General features: G+C 36.7%; 1 protein-coding gene across 1 annotated transcript in view; it reads right to left on the bottom strand.

Moving 5' to 3' along the window:
* Positions 1-2725: 2725 nt before the first annotated feature.
* The window catches only part of FOCAD (focadhesin), a 122598-nt gene continuing 111468 nt past the window's right edge, over positions 2726-13855 (bottom strand). The window contains exons 38-45 of the mRNA XM_032205591.1: positions 12192-12307; positions 10280-10540; positions 9591-9680; positions 8333-8510; positions 6798-6895; positions 5712-5963; positions 4489-4564; positions 2726-2952 (exon numbers count right to left, since the gene is read on the bottom strand). Of these exons, the coding sequence (XP_032061482.1) occupies positions 2879-2952; positions 4489-4564; positions 5712-5963; positions 6798-6895; positions 8333-8510; positions 9591-9680; positions 10280-10540; positions 12192-12307 (1145 nt within the window). The 3' untranslated portion in view covers positions 2726-2878. The remainder of the gene's footprint in view (positions 2953-4488; positions 4565-5711; positions 5964-6797; positions 6896-8332; positions 8511-9590; positions 9681-10279; positions 10541-12191; positions 12308-13855) is intronic.

Below are 13855 nucleotides of genomic sequence, written 5' to 3'. Positions count from 1 at the left end.
GATACTCACACTAAGCCATGGTTATTATTTTATGATTTATATATACATACATACATACGTATATCAGGATGCAACACTCTCCCTTTGCATTTATTCTTATAGCTGGCTAAAAGACTGGAAATGTAGCAGGATTTTTCAAGTCACTGTGAGAAAGAACCCCACAGTGACGTTATTTTCAGGAGACTCCCCCACCCTACTTCTTGTGCAGAGCTAACTTGGGGCAGGCCACTAACTCTGCTTTACTTAATTTCTGGAAGATAAAACTCAGGATTGGGCAGGCAAAAAGGTGCCTTAAAAGTTTCCTAACTTAATTTTTAGGAACTTAAACTTTTGATCAAAATTTAACTCAGTCTTGATATCCCAGCTCACCTGTATCTCCATTCAAGTCATATATTGGAATTCTGATATTGGAATAAAAATAAGTGCTTTTCTCACATATGTAAACAGACAAAAAGAACCAACTGCATAGACAAGGTGGAAGGAGCATCACTAAGAAGTGATATATAATTGAAAGTGACTAAACAGTAGCCTTCTATTCCTAAAGAGCCTATCACATATTTCTGACATTAAAAAAAATCATATAAATAATGGTGTAAAAGTAGAATTATAAGGATTATATATACAATCATTTATGGTTTATTTTTATAAGCCATTATTTATTACTATTTTTGTTTGCCTACAGAATGTCTATACTGGTGATGAAGAGATCCGTAGGACATGTTCCTGTAGTCACAGGAACAGGAACATGTCCTACGGATCTCTTCATCACCAACTCCCTTTTTGCTGCCTTCTCACATACTGAAAATGCAGTAGCCAACAACTTGTCCACCTCAGTCCTTGAAAGTCAGTCTCCACAGGAACATACTATTTTGAAAGAGATCACTTATAATAAAAATCCTATTAATGATAATCATGATTAATCATTAATCATTAAACGATTAATCATGATTATCATTAATAGGATTTTTATTATCCAGCACCTGCACACAACAGGAAGAACAGTAGCTCTATCACAGCCTATGCACAGTCTTGCAAGAAAACCAGCCCAATGTAACTACAGTGTAGGAGGATTTTTACCTGCTTTGGCAAGGGGGTTGGACCTGATGACCTCTTGGGGTCCCTTCCAACCCCTACAATTCTGTGATTCTCCTTAAGGGCCCAACAGTGAACTTACCTGCCTTTTGGAGGGTTTTACTTCACACTGTCTCTAGTTTAGTCCTGTTGGCTGAGCACACAGAGTTATAGGACTATGTTGGAGTAATTAGAGTGTATATGCTTTAATTCAGAAGCTTACACACTGGTCCACTAAGCAAACTAAGGCCCAGAACATGGGCATTACCCAGAGATTCCCTTTAAAAAACACACTTTTAATCTGAGCTAAAATGCTAAGACACGTGCAGACTCAGATGGGTAGCACTGTAAATTACTCTGAAACAGCACACTAGAGACGGCACCATTAAAATGTGTTTGGCTTTGTTAGAGGTTACTTTGAAGTCAACAGTAATAAAAATGTCATGCACTGGGATACTGACAACTCCTTCCAGTGAGTCCTTCTATGTGTTCACCTCAAGATTGTCTTCTCTGAATATAGCTGGTTACAGAGCAGGAAATTACCCTCATTATACCGTAATTCAGAAATGGAAACAAGCACTCTGGTGATCTTGCCCACACCCAGTCACTGAAGGCATGGGTTAACAGCCAGCAGCTGTTCCTCACAGCTCACTGCCATGCAATGGTAACCTTGGTAGGTAAGAAATACCAATGAAGGAGTCAGAGGAGAGTTTCTGCTGCACGGGAAGTGTTATCGATCTTGATGTTAAGAAAATTCTTGCAGTGGGGTGTGGCTTCTACATAATGGCTTAACATTATGTAGGGACATAATGTTAAAATCAGTGATGCTCTCAGTAGTACTGCTTTGGAAGCCATTAATGATCAGTGCCCAAGCAATTATTTTCAATTATTTTTTGTTGAGTTTAGTGGGGATGATTATTGAATACAACCTCCCTTTAAGATCTGTCTTAGCAAGACTGCAAAGTGTTAAAGTTCTTTATTTCTTCAGAAAGAGAAGGCTATTAAATAATGAAAATGGCAGGGGCTTCATCTTTGGTAAGACAACAAAGATGGAAAAGAGATGTTGTAGTACCTCTTTACCTCTTTTACCTAGAGGAAGAGAAAAGCTCTACTTACATGCAAAGATGTGCAGACATGAATGACTTTAAGTGGACAAAAAATTGCAACTACCTTAGAGCTCCCAGTGTCCTAGGAGACACTAGAATCATTGACAAATGGGCTTGACAAAGCAGTTGCAAAACTAACATGCATAGCACCCCTTTCAGAAAGTCTGTTCATGCTATATGCCTTCAGTGCATTGTCACTACTGCACAAGGGCATCGTGTTATTACTAAGAAAGGGTTGTCAGTTAACAACTAATGCTCATTCAAGTATTTTGTACTAAAATACGCTTTAATAAATAGGCAACATCCAAACAAATTTTACATTATTTTATTTTTTTCACTTGCTCCTAACAAAGCTTCCATGGTTAAAGGCACATTCCACTCAAGCTTTTGAGGCTCCCAGGTGTCACTGAAACACTTCAACTGAAACACAAATGAATGTGTGCTTCTCATTTAGATTCAGCACAGCTCAAACCATGCCAGACAGTTTGTAAGAGAACATAATCCCACCAGTGAAAAATAAATTGTTTTTCATCTTATGAGTCTTTGGGAGGAGGAAAAAAGATTAACAATAACAAATAAACAAAAATCGAAAACCTTCTGACAGGAAACATCATTAAAATTGGTCTTCTTGATGACTGAATAATAACAACATGCTTTCAAGTATGAACAGGTTTCTTTGCTGGGTAGGATATGGCATGCAGCTACCACTGGTAAGCTTTAGTCCACACTGCTTTCTTCTTGAATTCTGCAAGAGATTTCAAGGCCAGAAGCGTAGCTGTGAAGACAAGGACAAAACACATTAATATATGCATCCAGAAAGGATGTGTGATTATTCTCCCTGTCATTTTGCTAACAGGTACAGATTCACTTCTCCTTTTACGGACTGTTTTCATGACTTTCATTTCCTAGCCTGACAGCTTCTGATGTTACTTCCGCTGTTCACAAGATATACTAGTCTCTACATCCCCCTGAAATCCTCTGAAATGTGATGCTGTATTAGACCTTTCACCTGCTTTATGGCATGTCTTCCACTGAAATAATATCACACCACCATCTGCTGATTAGACTATCACTTTGAAGTGTCACATAGATCAACCAACACTGCAGGAAGCCTGAATTCAATGACAGGTGATCCAAGAGAAGAGATAGGAGGAACTAGGAGGGACAGAAGCAGAAGGTACAAGGTCTATTCTCCGTGCAATTCATTGATTCACAGTGCAATTCACTGATTCTTCAATTTGAAAGGGTCATGCTTTTAGGCAGAACCCAGTTACCAAGCCAGTCACATTCTAGTTATCCAGGATGGATTTTCTATTTAAAAAAAAAAAAAAACAAAACACAACAGTGGAAGACTCATGGAAAACAAGGATCTGTCTCAAACAGGGCACAGTGACAGTCTACTGTATGTATCTGAATCTTGTGATTATAAAGGAGATTCCCCCAGTATCTCTTAGTATTAGTTCTGCTGTTCTGAGTGTGGTGAAGAATAGCAGATACAATAGCGGAACTTTTATCAAAGAGTAACTAGAGACTCTAGACTCTCAAAAGACAGCTAATTGTCCTAGTAATGCAAAGAACTTGAACTGGATTTCAAGAAGGCATGTTCAGGTACAACAAATCAGATGATTCAAAGGAGGTGCCTTGTGCTAACAGAAAGAAGAAAAAGCACACTCCCTTTGCTTGAGAGTATTTGTATTGTCCTCTTAAAATCACTTGCACAGATTGTATCACAACCCTATATTTTATGGTGGGCTATGTGGTGCAAGCTAGGATGTTTCTGTAATTCAAAATATGCATTTCCTATCTATCTTTCTTTCCCTTCTATTCTGATACTCCTAGCACTTGTTAGACCTCTATACTAAGCTGCCACTGTCTGTCTCGTGTCCCTTCCCACAGTTCAGTTGCACCTGAATGAATTTTGTTTTACAATTTCTATTCTAGTATAGTAGGGTTTACATAAAGTAAAATACAAAAGTATTTTACTTTTAAGGGTAACTTCAAAAGCAATTGATAGATCTATCGCTGAAATACACTCATAGGACCAGGTGCACAATTACATTTGTTGGATCTTCAGAAGTAAATCATAGGAGGCAGTAGATGAGACATGAAAGAATTAGAAAAGGTGTTACAGACAGGTGTTACCTGTGAAGGCTGCGTTAAAGACAAAATATGGCTCTCCTATACCTGCTAATATCACGGATTCATCTTAGTCCTTTAATAACTGTTTTTTTTTGTTTGTTTGTTTGTATGTTTTTTTCTCCTCTGGATTCATAGTTATGGAAAAATAAGGACTCAATTAAAAATACTCTACCTTTCAGCAGGTCTGTGGAAGATTTTGATAGTGCTTCCTTAGGACTTTCCACCATATTGATAAGCCAGTCAAGAAACTAAAGATAGAAATAAGAAAGATAAAGTGAATTAAAGGAGCCTCTGTATCAAAACACCAGACATTCTTTTCACGTTGATAAACAACATCTAATTGCTGCTAAACTTGAATAGTTATCTAATCAGAGGAGGTGGCCAATCAAGGTTCTGCTCAAACTACTCAAAGTGCATCACACCCATCAGTGTAATTTCTCCCACTGTTGGATCTGATACACCCTTTGTTCCTTCCCTCTGCCTCAGCAATAATTCTTCGTAACAAAGGTGGCACAGTAGATATCCTTTCATCTTGCCAGTTCATGCCTCTAATCTTTCAATATGATCCTTTTGTATCAATCTTTTGTCCAAACATTTTAAGGCAAATCCTTCAGTACTCTTATTGCCTTTGTCCCACTTTCATCCTCTCATTTTTCATTGTTTTTCTGGCAGTGCATGGTGCCTGCATGAGAACATGGTATTTCAAATTTATCAGGATGATCTTTAGGGCATAGACTCAAATTCTTCCCTAAAGCTTAGTGAACTTACTCATGAACTTATATATTAACAGCCCAATCCTACATTCCTCCCAGATTCTGAACTCTGATTTCAGTGGGAACTCAGAGCACAGAAGTGTGCAGGAGCCAGTGATTAATGACTTTGCTCTGCACAAATAGCTGTGAAACTACAGATTCATAGCAATGTTTCTACATATCTCAACCACAAGCAACCTACAGTAGGTTTGCCAAATTAGGCATAAATTTCTACACTTGTTTTTGTCAAATACTTGAAAATAAAATGAAACACTACAAATGGCAAAGATCTTTGCTTGTCTTAAATTGCCACTGTAGTGCCAGCTACAGAGAATCTGCCTTTTTGGCGCTTTCAAGGCTAACTTGATCCCAGCAGCTACCAACTCTCCTCTCTGAGCTGTACCCTCAAAAGTCTGACTCTTGGAATCTTCCTTATTTCTTGCAACTCTCATTTTACTTGAGAAACTGTGTTCCATTTTTTGGAGACAAGTCGTATCTGATTGCAAGTAAAGAAAAACAAGATCACATATCAGATGCAGCAGATCTAGAGGAAATAACCACTTCACTTAAGACTTGAGCTGGCTGCTACAAACAGGGTATTTTCTGATTCTTGGGAAATGCTTACCACTACATGCAATTTTACCTTCTGCGTTTGTTCTTTCCAAGGCTCTTTTGCTAGCAAAAGGAAAATGCTACTTGGAAGGAGAGTGAGAGTCTCTTGCACAGCAATCTTGTCAGTGGAGTGCTTGCCAATGTGATCCTTAGACAATTCTGGTAACACAGTTTGGTGATTCCATGACGACCAGCTAGCACTGAAGCCAAGCAGTAATGGTGCACCATGGTCAGCCCAGGCCACCACAGAAGCTGCAAACAGCCACAGGAGGAAATCTATGAACTAAAGAGGAAAAAGATAAAAAATACACTTTATTAAATGAATTATACAGAAGAAAAAAAAAATAACACCAAACACATGGTGGTTTACTCATCAAGTAATCATCAGAAAATTTAGCTAAAATTCAAAATGCAAGAACTAAAAAGTTCTTAATATTATTTCTCCTCTGAAGCAGCATAAGTTTTTTTCCAAGCTCAAAATCAAACTGAAATATCTACAGAAAGACAAGCAAAACCACACTCTTCTAAAGTCATCACTTAGTTTAAGGCTGACCCACATTTCATTTAAAACAGGGAAACATCTTTACTACAACATGACTGTAAAGGGAAATTAGGGGTAGTCACCCTTTTGGTGCTACAAATGGTTGGGAAATATTGCAGAAATGCAATGAACTTGGCTTACTTGATGTCCTAACCAGATGACTTAAACAGCTGAAGAGATGTTACAATGAACCATATACTATATACTGGGGCAGTTTTATACCCTAAAACTGCCCCAGCCCTTTTAGAAACAGCAAGTGCAAAATTCTGATTGCCTTAGACAGTTCTACTGGAGAATTCAAGCTTTCCTTTGATTGTTCTGAATAAAGCAAGCTTGTAGAGATGGTTTCTTTAGTTGCCCATAGCTTTTCTCACAATTTAGATGTCATGGTTATTTTAAAGTAAGAGTTTTAAATGCACATTCACAAAACAAATTGAAAAGAATTTCTCTATGGAAATTACAGTCTTCTAAGATATTAAAACATGGGGAATAATATGTTTTGCTGAGACAGAATGTGAATTACACAAAAAAAAAGCCTTTTTCCTGAAAACTGCTAGTTGTTTTCAAAGCACATACCTCTTTAAGGTCAACATTTTGTATAGGTGTTGACTTGAATGCTAAATTTCTGATGTAGCCCATCAAGTCTAGCAGCCAATCCATTCTTTTCAGCACTCCTAAAAAGAAAAAAAAAGTTGACTTACTTAAAACACTAGGATGTATCATTTTTCCTTAAAAATCAGGTGTAGGAAATCACTGTAGCAACAAATCACTGAGTGTGGAGGAACAACAAACACCAATACCATTATCACAATTAATTCATGCTTGCCACTGACAGAAAGCATGGAGGCACTTAAAGAGTAAAAAAACTATGCTTGTAATGCTGGCAACACAATGAGTACACTGAGAAAGGAACATTTAGTGAGATTCATTTCACCTAATTGCAGCCTACGCAGCAGACATGACTGCTGCTGAAACCTAAAACCTTGCTGATCTTTTTGCCCCAGTACTTCATTCACTGATGTCACTACATCAAACAAGAATGTAGGGAGTGCTGGGAAAATTCTTCTACAATGCAGAGAAGATCAGTAAAATACAGTTAAGGCATGGAAATAAAACCAGCCCTCACCCCAAGGATGGAACATATTTCATCAATTCAGATTATTCTGTCCAAAATTCATTCTGTCTCTTGCAAAGTAATAACCATCTTTATCTCATCTTTGGTTTTGAGACTACATCACTTCATACACTTCCATCTCCTGCTATTCTTTACATATGTCCTCTTCCATGTTGCCTCCTCTTTTACCCAAAGGAGGCTCGCTTCACTCATTCAAAACTCACTACTGCTTGAAGTTCTTCAACCACAGTTGGCATGTCAGGCACTAGCAATATAATGCTTTAAAGTTGGTCTGTAAACAGTCAACCTAAAGTCTTGCAGCCAACAAAACAGGGAAGCTTCATTCTTTACTCCTCCTGTTCTTGTTTCTTCCTCCTTTATCCTGCTGAGTGATTCTGCTACTTCTCTTGTATCAGCTCCAGTGCTTATCAGACCTTCAGGCAAGCTAACCAACTCATTAACCTACCAGATAACTATCTGCTATGGTGGGGAGTAGGAGGAAGGGTAATTTGTTTCCTGTGTTAACTCAGCACAAGGAGCTCAGAAGAGCAAGTTGGTTTGCTTGGCTCAACCACTGTCATTGAAACACACCTCCATCTACTGTGTCTCACACTGATAAGTTAGATACTAGATTTGAAGGGTAGCAGGGTTGCACTGCTACTTGTCTCTAATATGCTATACATGTTTCTTAAACTGAAAGACCAGAAAGACTAAGAGACGTGGATCTAGTCAAAACTCTGGTCTGTGAATCATTTGGCTAAGTTAAATGACTTGTAGCTGATCCACGGAACCATAAAGAATTGGAGAAAAATGTTAAAGCAATGTTTGATAGAAGTATTTCAAGAGCTGAAAAAATCTGAAGATTAAACAGTTTCTAATCTGAAGAAATTTGAAAAGAACTGGGTTAGACTACCTTACTATTATTTTAAAAAGATCAGTGCAGTCTCATTGATCTTTGTTTATATTGTTCTTTATTCTTCTTTAAGGCTGGCCTTACCTGTGTTTTCATGGCTCACAATACGAGCGTGATAGAAACTGTGCAAGAACATCCATGCAATAGACTCTTTCTGGTAACAGCCTGTCAAAGTATAAATCATGGCACTCAAGTTCATCAGAGGCAGTCTGCCTTGAGAAATTAAATACAATTTGGTGAAGATGGCCTTCTCTATATTGTTCTGCAAATGCAAAAAAAATACGTTAAATTAAAACATACCTTTCTTGTGGGAACAGTAGGAGATGCCATATTACCCTTTATAAAGATGGGGAAGGAATTCTCTGATTATTCAGCAGGCTCATTCTTCTTTAAGATATTATGAAAGACTGTGCATTACAGAAGACTGCACATACTGTTAATTTTACATGCATCTATATAGTAAAGCAAAGTGCAACTCAGTACAGTTTGATTGTTTCCATACTGCTTTAAGTTTTACATTCCCTTCTGAACTGAAATAAGCCATCCTGACAGTTCTGGAGAAATCTTCTTGCAAGACAGATTTCCCACAGTGACAAAAAAAAAAGGCTTTCTTAAACTGCGTTTTAAGTGTGGAAATACAAAATTAAAGAATTTGGGAAATGACAGTTCTGCTTCCCTGACCTCTTTAAATGCTTGATTTATGTCATGGCTATTTGTTTATAACGACCTGCTCTGAAGTCTTTCCACACAGGTCATTTCCTTAGCATCAAGTATTTTTCAGGTGTTAGGAATTCTACTACTAGTCGATCTGGTGAGCTAGAAGCTGAAAGTTTCCATTGTTTTAATAAGCTATCTTGTCCACCAGGAAACATTTTGTGTGTGAATACAGAGACAGCGTATTAAGTCAAGGCTGTTCAGTTGAAGTATTTGAAATTTTTAATAAAAGCACACATCCAACAGTTCAAGTACAGCTAATCACCAGGATGTATTTACAGTCTGTTTCAAGTAGGTGGTTATGTTAATGCAGGAAGGCTACAGTCTGATGTTTGCACTACTGGACTAAGAATATCTAACACCATTGTTATTCTGGTAACACGCCAGGTCAAAGCTCCCAGGTGGAATCAGTAGTGCTTAAATTACCTTAAAGTTTTAGATACGGACTCTGATCATGTTTACTTCCCTCTGATGCCTGCAAAGCAGTGCCCAAACCCTCTTATGTGCATGATGCACAAAACTAACAATGCTCTTCAGGAACTAAAACACTCTGGTGAAAAGAAAAATGATAAGGCATGCTTATTTCATGTGATTTGGTGATAAAAAGTCAGGAGAAAAACATCATTACCTTAGAGATCTGGACAATGCGATCAATCTCTGAATCACCCATTTCTGAGATACATTTTGCTACACTGACATACATCTCCAGTTCACCCCTCTGGAAATAGAAAAGTAAATGAATGTTTGGATGCATACTACCAAGTTTCTCCTTCACAAAAACCAGTGAGTCTGGGAACTTTATTAATGATCATGATGACTAAAATGAGGCTATAGACTGGATTAAATATTTATTCTGTTTTACACATTCTGTATATGCTGGAGACTTCAATGCATTTAATAATTAGGGAAAAGCGATAGTTTATTTATTTTCAATTGCCATTCCTGGGAGATATTTTCTCTAGCTAAATCATTCTATACATCGCTATGAGAAGCTGAATCTTCTGGTGAAAGAGAAACACCTCTGATTGTTCTATACTTCTGTTTCAGTAACATTTATTTCAATACTATGTTTTTCCATTACCAAATCATTTAAGATGACAAAATGTACATTAACTTGGTTTCACAACTTGGTCATATTCTAAAGAATATGCAAAAGTGACTTAAATTGATATTATGTAGGAATCTTAACTGCTCTCACCAAATACTTTACATTCTACTTCACGTTTCAAATCTGATGGGTCAGTGCAAAGAGATGGGATTTAACATCAGTAAAAATTACTAGTTACAAAGTTCATACACCTCACACTTACTACTTACCTGAATCTCATTTGGTAAGAGCTCATATATTTTCTCAGCAGCCTGGCAAAGGAAGCTCCAGCAATACTGGGCAGGGTTTGGAATTTTCATTGCTTGCAAGAGTCCCTGTAAAACACACTGGCAAATTTCAGTTTCTTTTGTATGGCTCTTCATTTCAAACTGTTGTGTTAGAAACACCTCTGTAAAAGACCGTAGTTTGTCTTCTGCAACATGTTTCATCCACAGGGGCAGAGACACGAGAAGGTATTTCTGGGTTTTCACCTGAAAAGCAAATACAAGCTATGAGGGTCATAAAGTTTGCCATAATTCCCAGATTAAGCATTTTTATTATGTTTAGGTCTTTCTGCTTAGCCTGCATAACTGGATTGATTTCCTCTTCGGTGGTGTTCTACAACATACAAGCAATTTACAAATGGTGAGGTATTACTCATAATTTAACAGACCAAAAAAAAATTTTAATTGCTTTGAAGTAGCCAGTGTTTTTTTTTTTTTTCTTTTTTTTTTTTTCTCCCATGTGATATAAATCAGTATGTTTCATGGGCTCCAATAATTGTCTCTTGTAAACTAAAATTTTTTCCTAGTTTCAGATTCTAACTGTATACTGGCTTGAATCAACTATTCTTATAAAGCATTAAATTGTAAAAACAAACAAAAAGTCAGCTCAAATACTACTTCAAAAAGTATTCTTAATCTAGGTAAATAATTTTTTCCATACATACTTCTAATTTTGTCTTCTTTCTTTTCATGAACTGCTTGAATTAAAAAGAATTCAAACATATCAATGTTCTATTTTCCTTAAAAACTGAGGAACTCCCTTCCAATGAACCGTACCTCAGTAAATAACAGGTTTTGTACTGAAAAGAAAATTGTGATTTTGCTGTATGCTGCCTACATAAAGCATATAGACCATGAACCCGGGCAGCTAAGGACAGTATAGTACTCCTAGCACCATTAATATTACTGTTTAGTGAGGAAAAAATGATCAATTATCTTGAGGAAATCAAAAACTAATACACTCTGTGGCTAAGTCCATTTTGTGACCTCAAAACCTCACTGTACTGAGAAACTGGGGCTCAGAAATCAAGTATTTTATTTCTTGCCACCTCATCAAATGTCTATCTTAGAATAGCCACCAGCTATTATATCTGTGTACCTGTGAAGATTAATTAATAAAAAAATTACAAGATAAAGATACCCCCTTGAAGAACTGGAAAAGATCACAAAAAATTAGAACGGATTTTCTGAGTATTGTATTTTCTGAGCTACTCCTCAACTAGTATGAAAAGAAAGAGCTGTAGAGCCAAGTGCACTGTGGGATTCAGGGAGTTTTTTACAAACCATATCACGGAACTCTTGATGAACTTCCATAAAAAGAACTGCATTGTAGGGAGTATAAGCTCCAACTTGATTCCACTATAAGCGTGTCTGTTGACTATCTACAAAATTAAGGTAAAGTTTTCTAGAAGTAACACCTTTTACTAGATTAAGAGGTTCTGCTGGAAGAAGCAGGTAAACTTTTTGACAAATAGGTAGCTCTTTTCTACAAGTCTATCAGCTGGTACAAATAAAATAAAAGACAATTGTGCTCCCTACATGCTGTGCCTTCTTACGTCTCTACGTTTATCAGAGATGTAGTAGGAAACAAGAGAGGGAAAAAGTCTTAAGTAATCTGAGTACATCTAAACAAAAACAATGCAGAACATCTTAAGTCCATCTTGTATTTCAAGGTCCCACAAGAGCCTCTGAGAGAGACTCAAAGAGCTTCTTCAAGAGACTGGAAGTCTATCACCATAAATATTCGCTAAATAATACTTCTGCATAATTCCAAACCCAGAAGTAATTTTCTAGTAAGACATTCTAAACTTCAGTACTATCTGAGCTGAGGTCCCACAGAATTTTCTGACATACATACACTGAGACTGTAGACAAGGGGAGGTGCCACCCACATCCCCAAAAGCATTGCAGCATTTTGAGATGACTGGGCTTGTGTCACAGCCAGTTCAAGGCAGAGATGTTTTACCTCATCACCTAAAACAGAAGAAACACACAGAAATTAGGAAATAGAATAAATTTATTCTAAATTCATAAAATAAAGGAAGATTATTGTTCTACTTGAGCACTATATTAAACTTTGAATACATAGAGATGCTGCTTATCGTTTTCAACATATATAGTGTAGAAGTCTCCTCTCCTCATTCATCCATAAATCCTGAAATATCTTGCTGAGAGTTCACAGAAGTTCACTCAATAAGAAAGATATGGAAATAGGAAGAAAATAAGAACTTTAATTATTTATTTTTTTTAGCAACAAGTTTTTAATCTATAGATGGAGAAATGAGTCAGTTTTCCTTCCTGTTAAATGTAGGAGTAATTAGCATTGGTTTGCATGCTTATGGTCTTCCATACACTAAATGTTCATATAAAATGTCATAGAACAGTTAGTCACTATTACTGCTGGTGGTGCTTGCTTGCAGTATTCTTCAAGTTAACATGGGAAGACCTTACAGTGTATAAAGGCCAGGATGGCTATGAAATCCTTCTTAGCGGTTTCTCTTCAGAGTCCTTGTAATAACTAGTACAGACTATTCTTAACAGAATAACTAGTCATCTTAATAGAATAACAAGCCATGAACACGCTGAGGAGGTCTTTTGAATAACAGCATTGCTTTCATGTAGATCATGATTGTTACAGCAACAGAAGAACAAATAATTTAAGTATTATATTGGCATTTAACTCAGAGATTATTGCTACTTGTCAGCATAAAACTTAAATAGGTGCTTTGCTTATCAAAACATTCTTTCAATAATGAAAGTAGTCATCTATATAGCATGACTTTTACACAGTTCAATAACAGTGTATGAGCAAAGCAAATAATTCAAGAATCAAGCATTGGGCTCTTTAACAAGCCATAAACTAGATGTTAAGTCATTTGCAGAACCCTGAAAGGGTGAAATTGTTACAAGATACTTTGGTACCAATTCAAAACTCTCTCACTAGCTTGGACTAATAAATCACAGATTATGATTTAATTATGACTGTTCCCTTCAGAGCACTATTAAATACCAAATGGATACCATTTAGGTCACATTATATAGTTCATGTTCTACAATTGCAATAAAGTTTATAAGATGGGAAAGCAATCTCTTGTCTTCAGTATGTTTACAGATGAAAATATCTTCACAGATTTTTTTTTTGAAATATATGTTCATGAATTCTCAAGCATGAATAACAGTGAGCTAGAGAATCTGAGAGAATTGAGTGTATTTTTCCACATAAACATTTGTGAAATATCTGTCCCAGAATAACTGTGTTAGTTTCATGTATCTAGGTTGACAGGTCATAATACAACTGTTCTGTATTATGCTTTCTAGAACAACATGAATATTGCTCATTAGCACATTGCACACAAAAACCTATTTCTACATGCATATATAACACGCAGAAGTGCAACTTCCACAGCAATACAGCAGAGCAGTCAAGAAATTACATATAAAAACAGACTACGACGCTGTCTAAACTTAATAAAAACATAGTCACAAAAATGCTGTAATGTTTCCTCTGGAATTCCCCCGATT

The sequence above is a fragment of the Aythya fuligula genome, chromosome Z (genome assembly GCF_009819795.1).
Source record: "Aythya fuligula isolate bAytFul2 chromosome Z, bAytFul2.pri, whole genome shotgun sequence".
Taxonomy (NCBI): domain Eukaryota; kingdom Metazoa; phylum Chordata; class Aves; order Anseriformes; family Anatidae; genus Aythya; species Aythya fuligula.
Note: the sequence above shows the minus strand (reverse complement) of the source record. Positions and strands in the feature narration are given on the sequence as shown.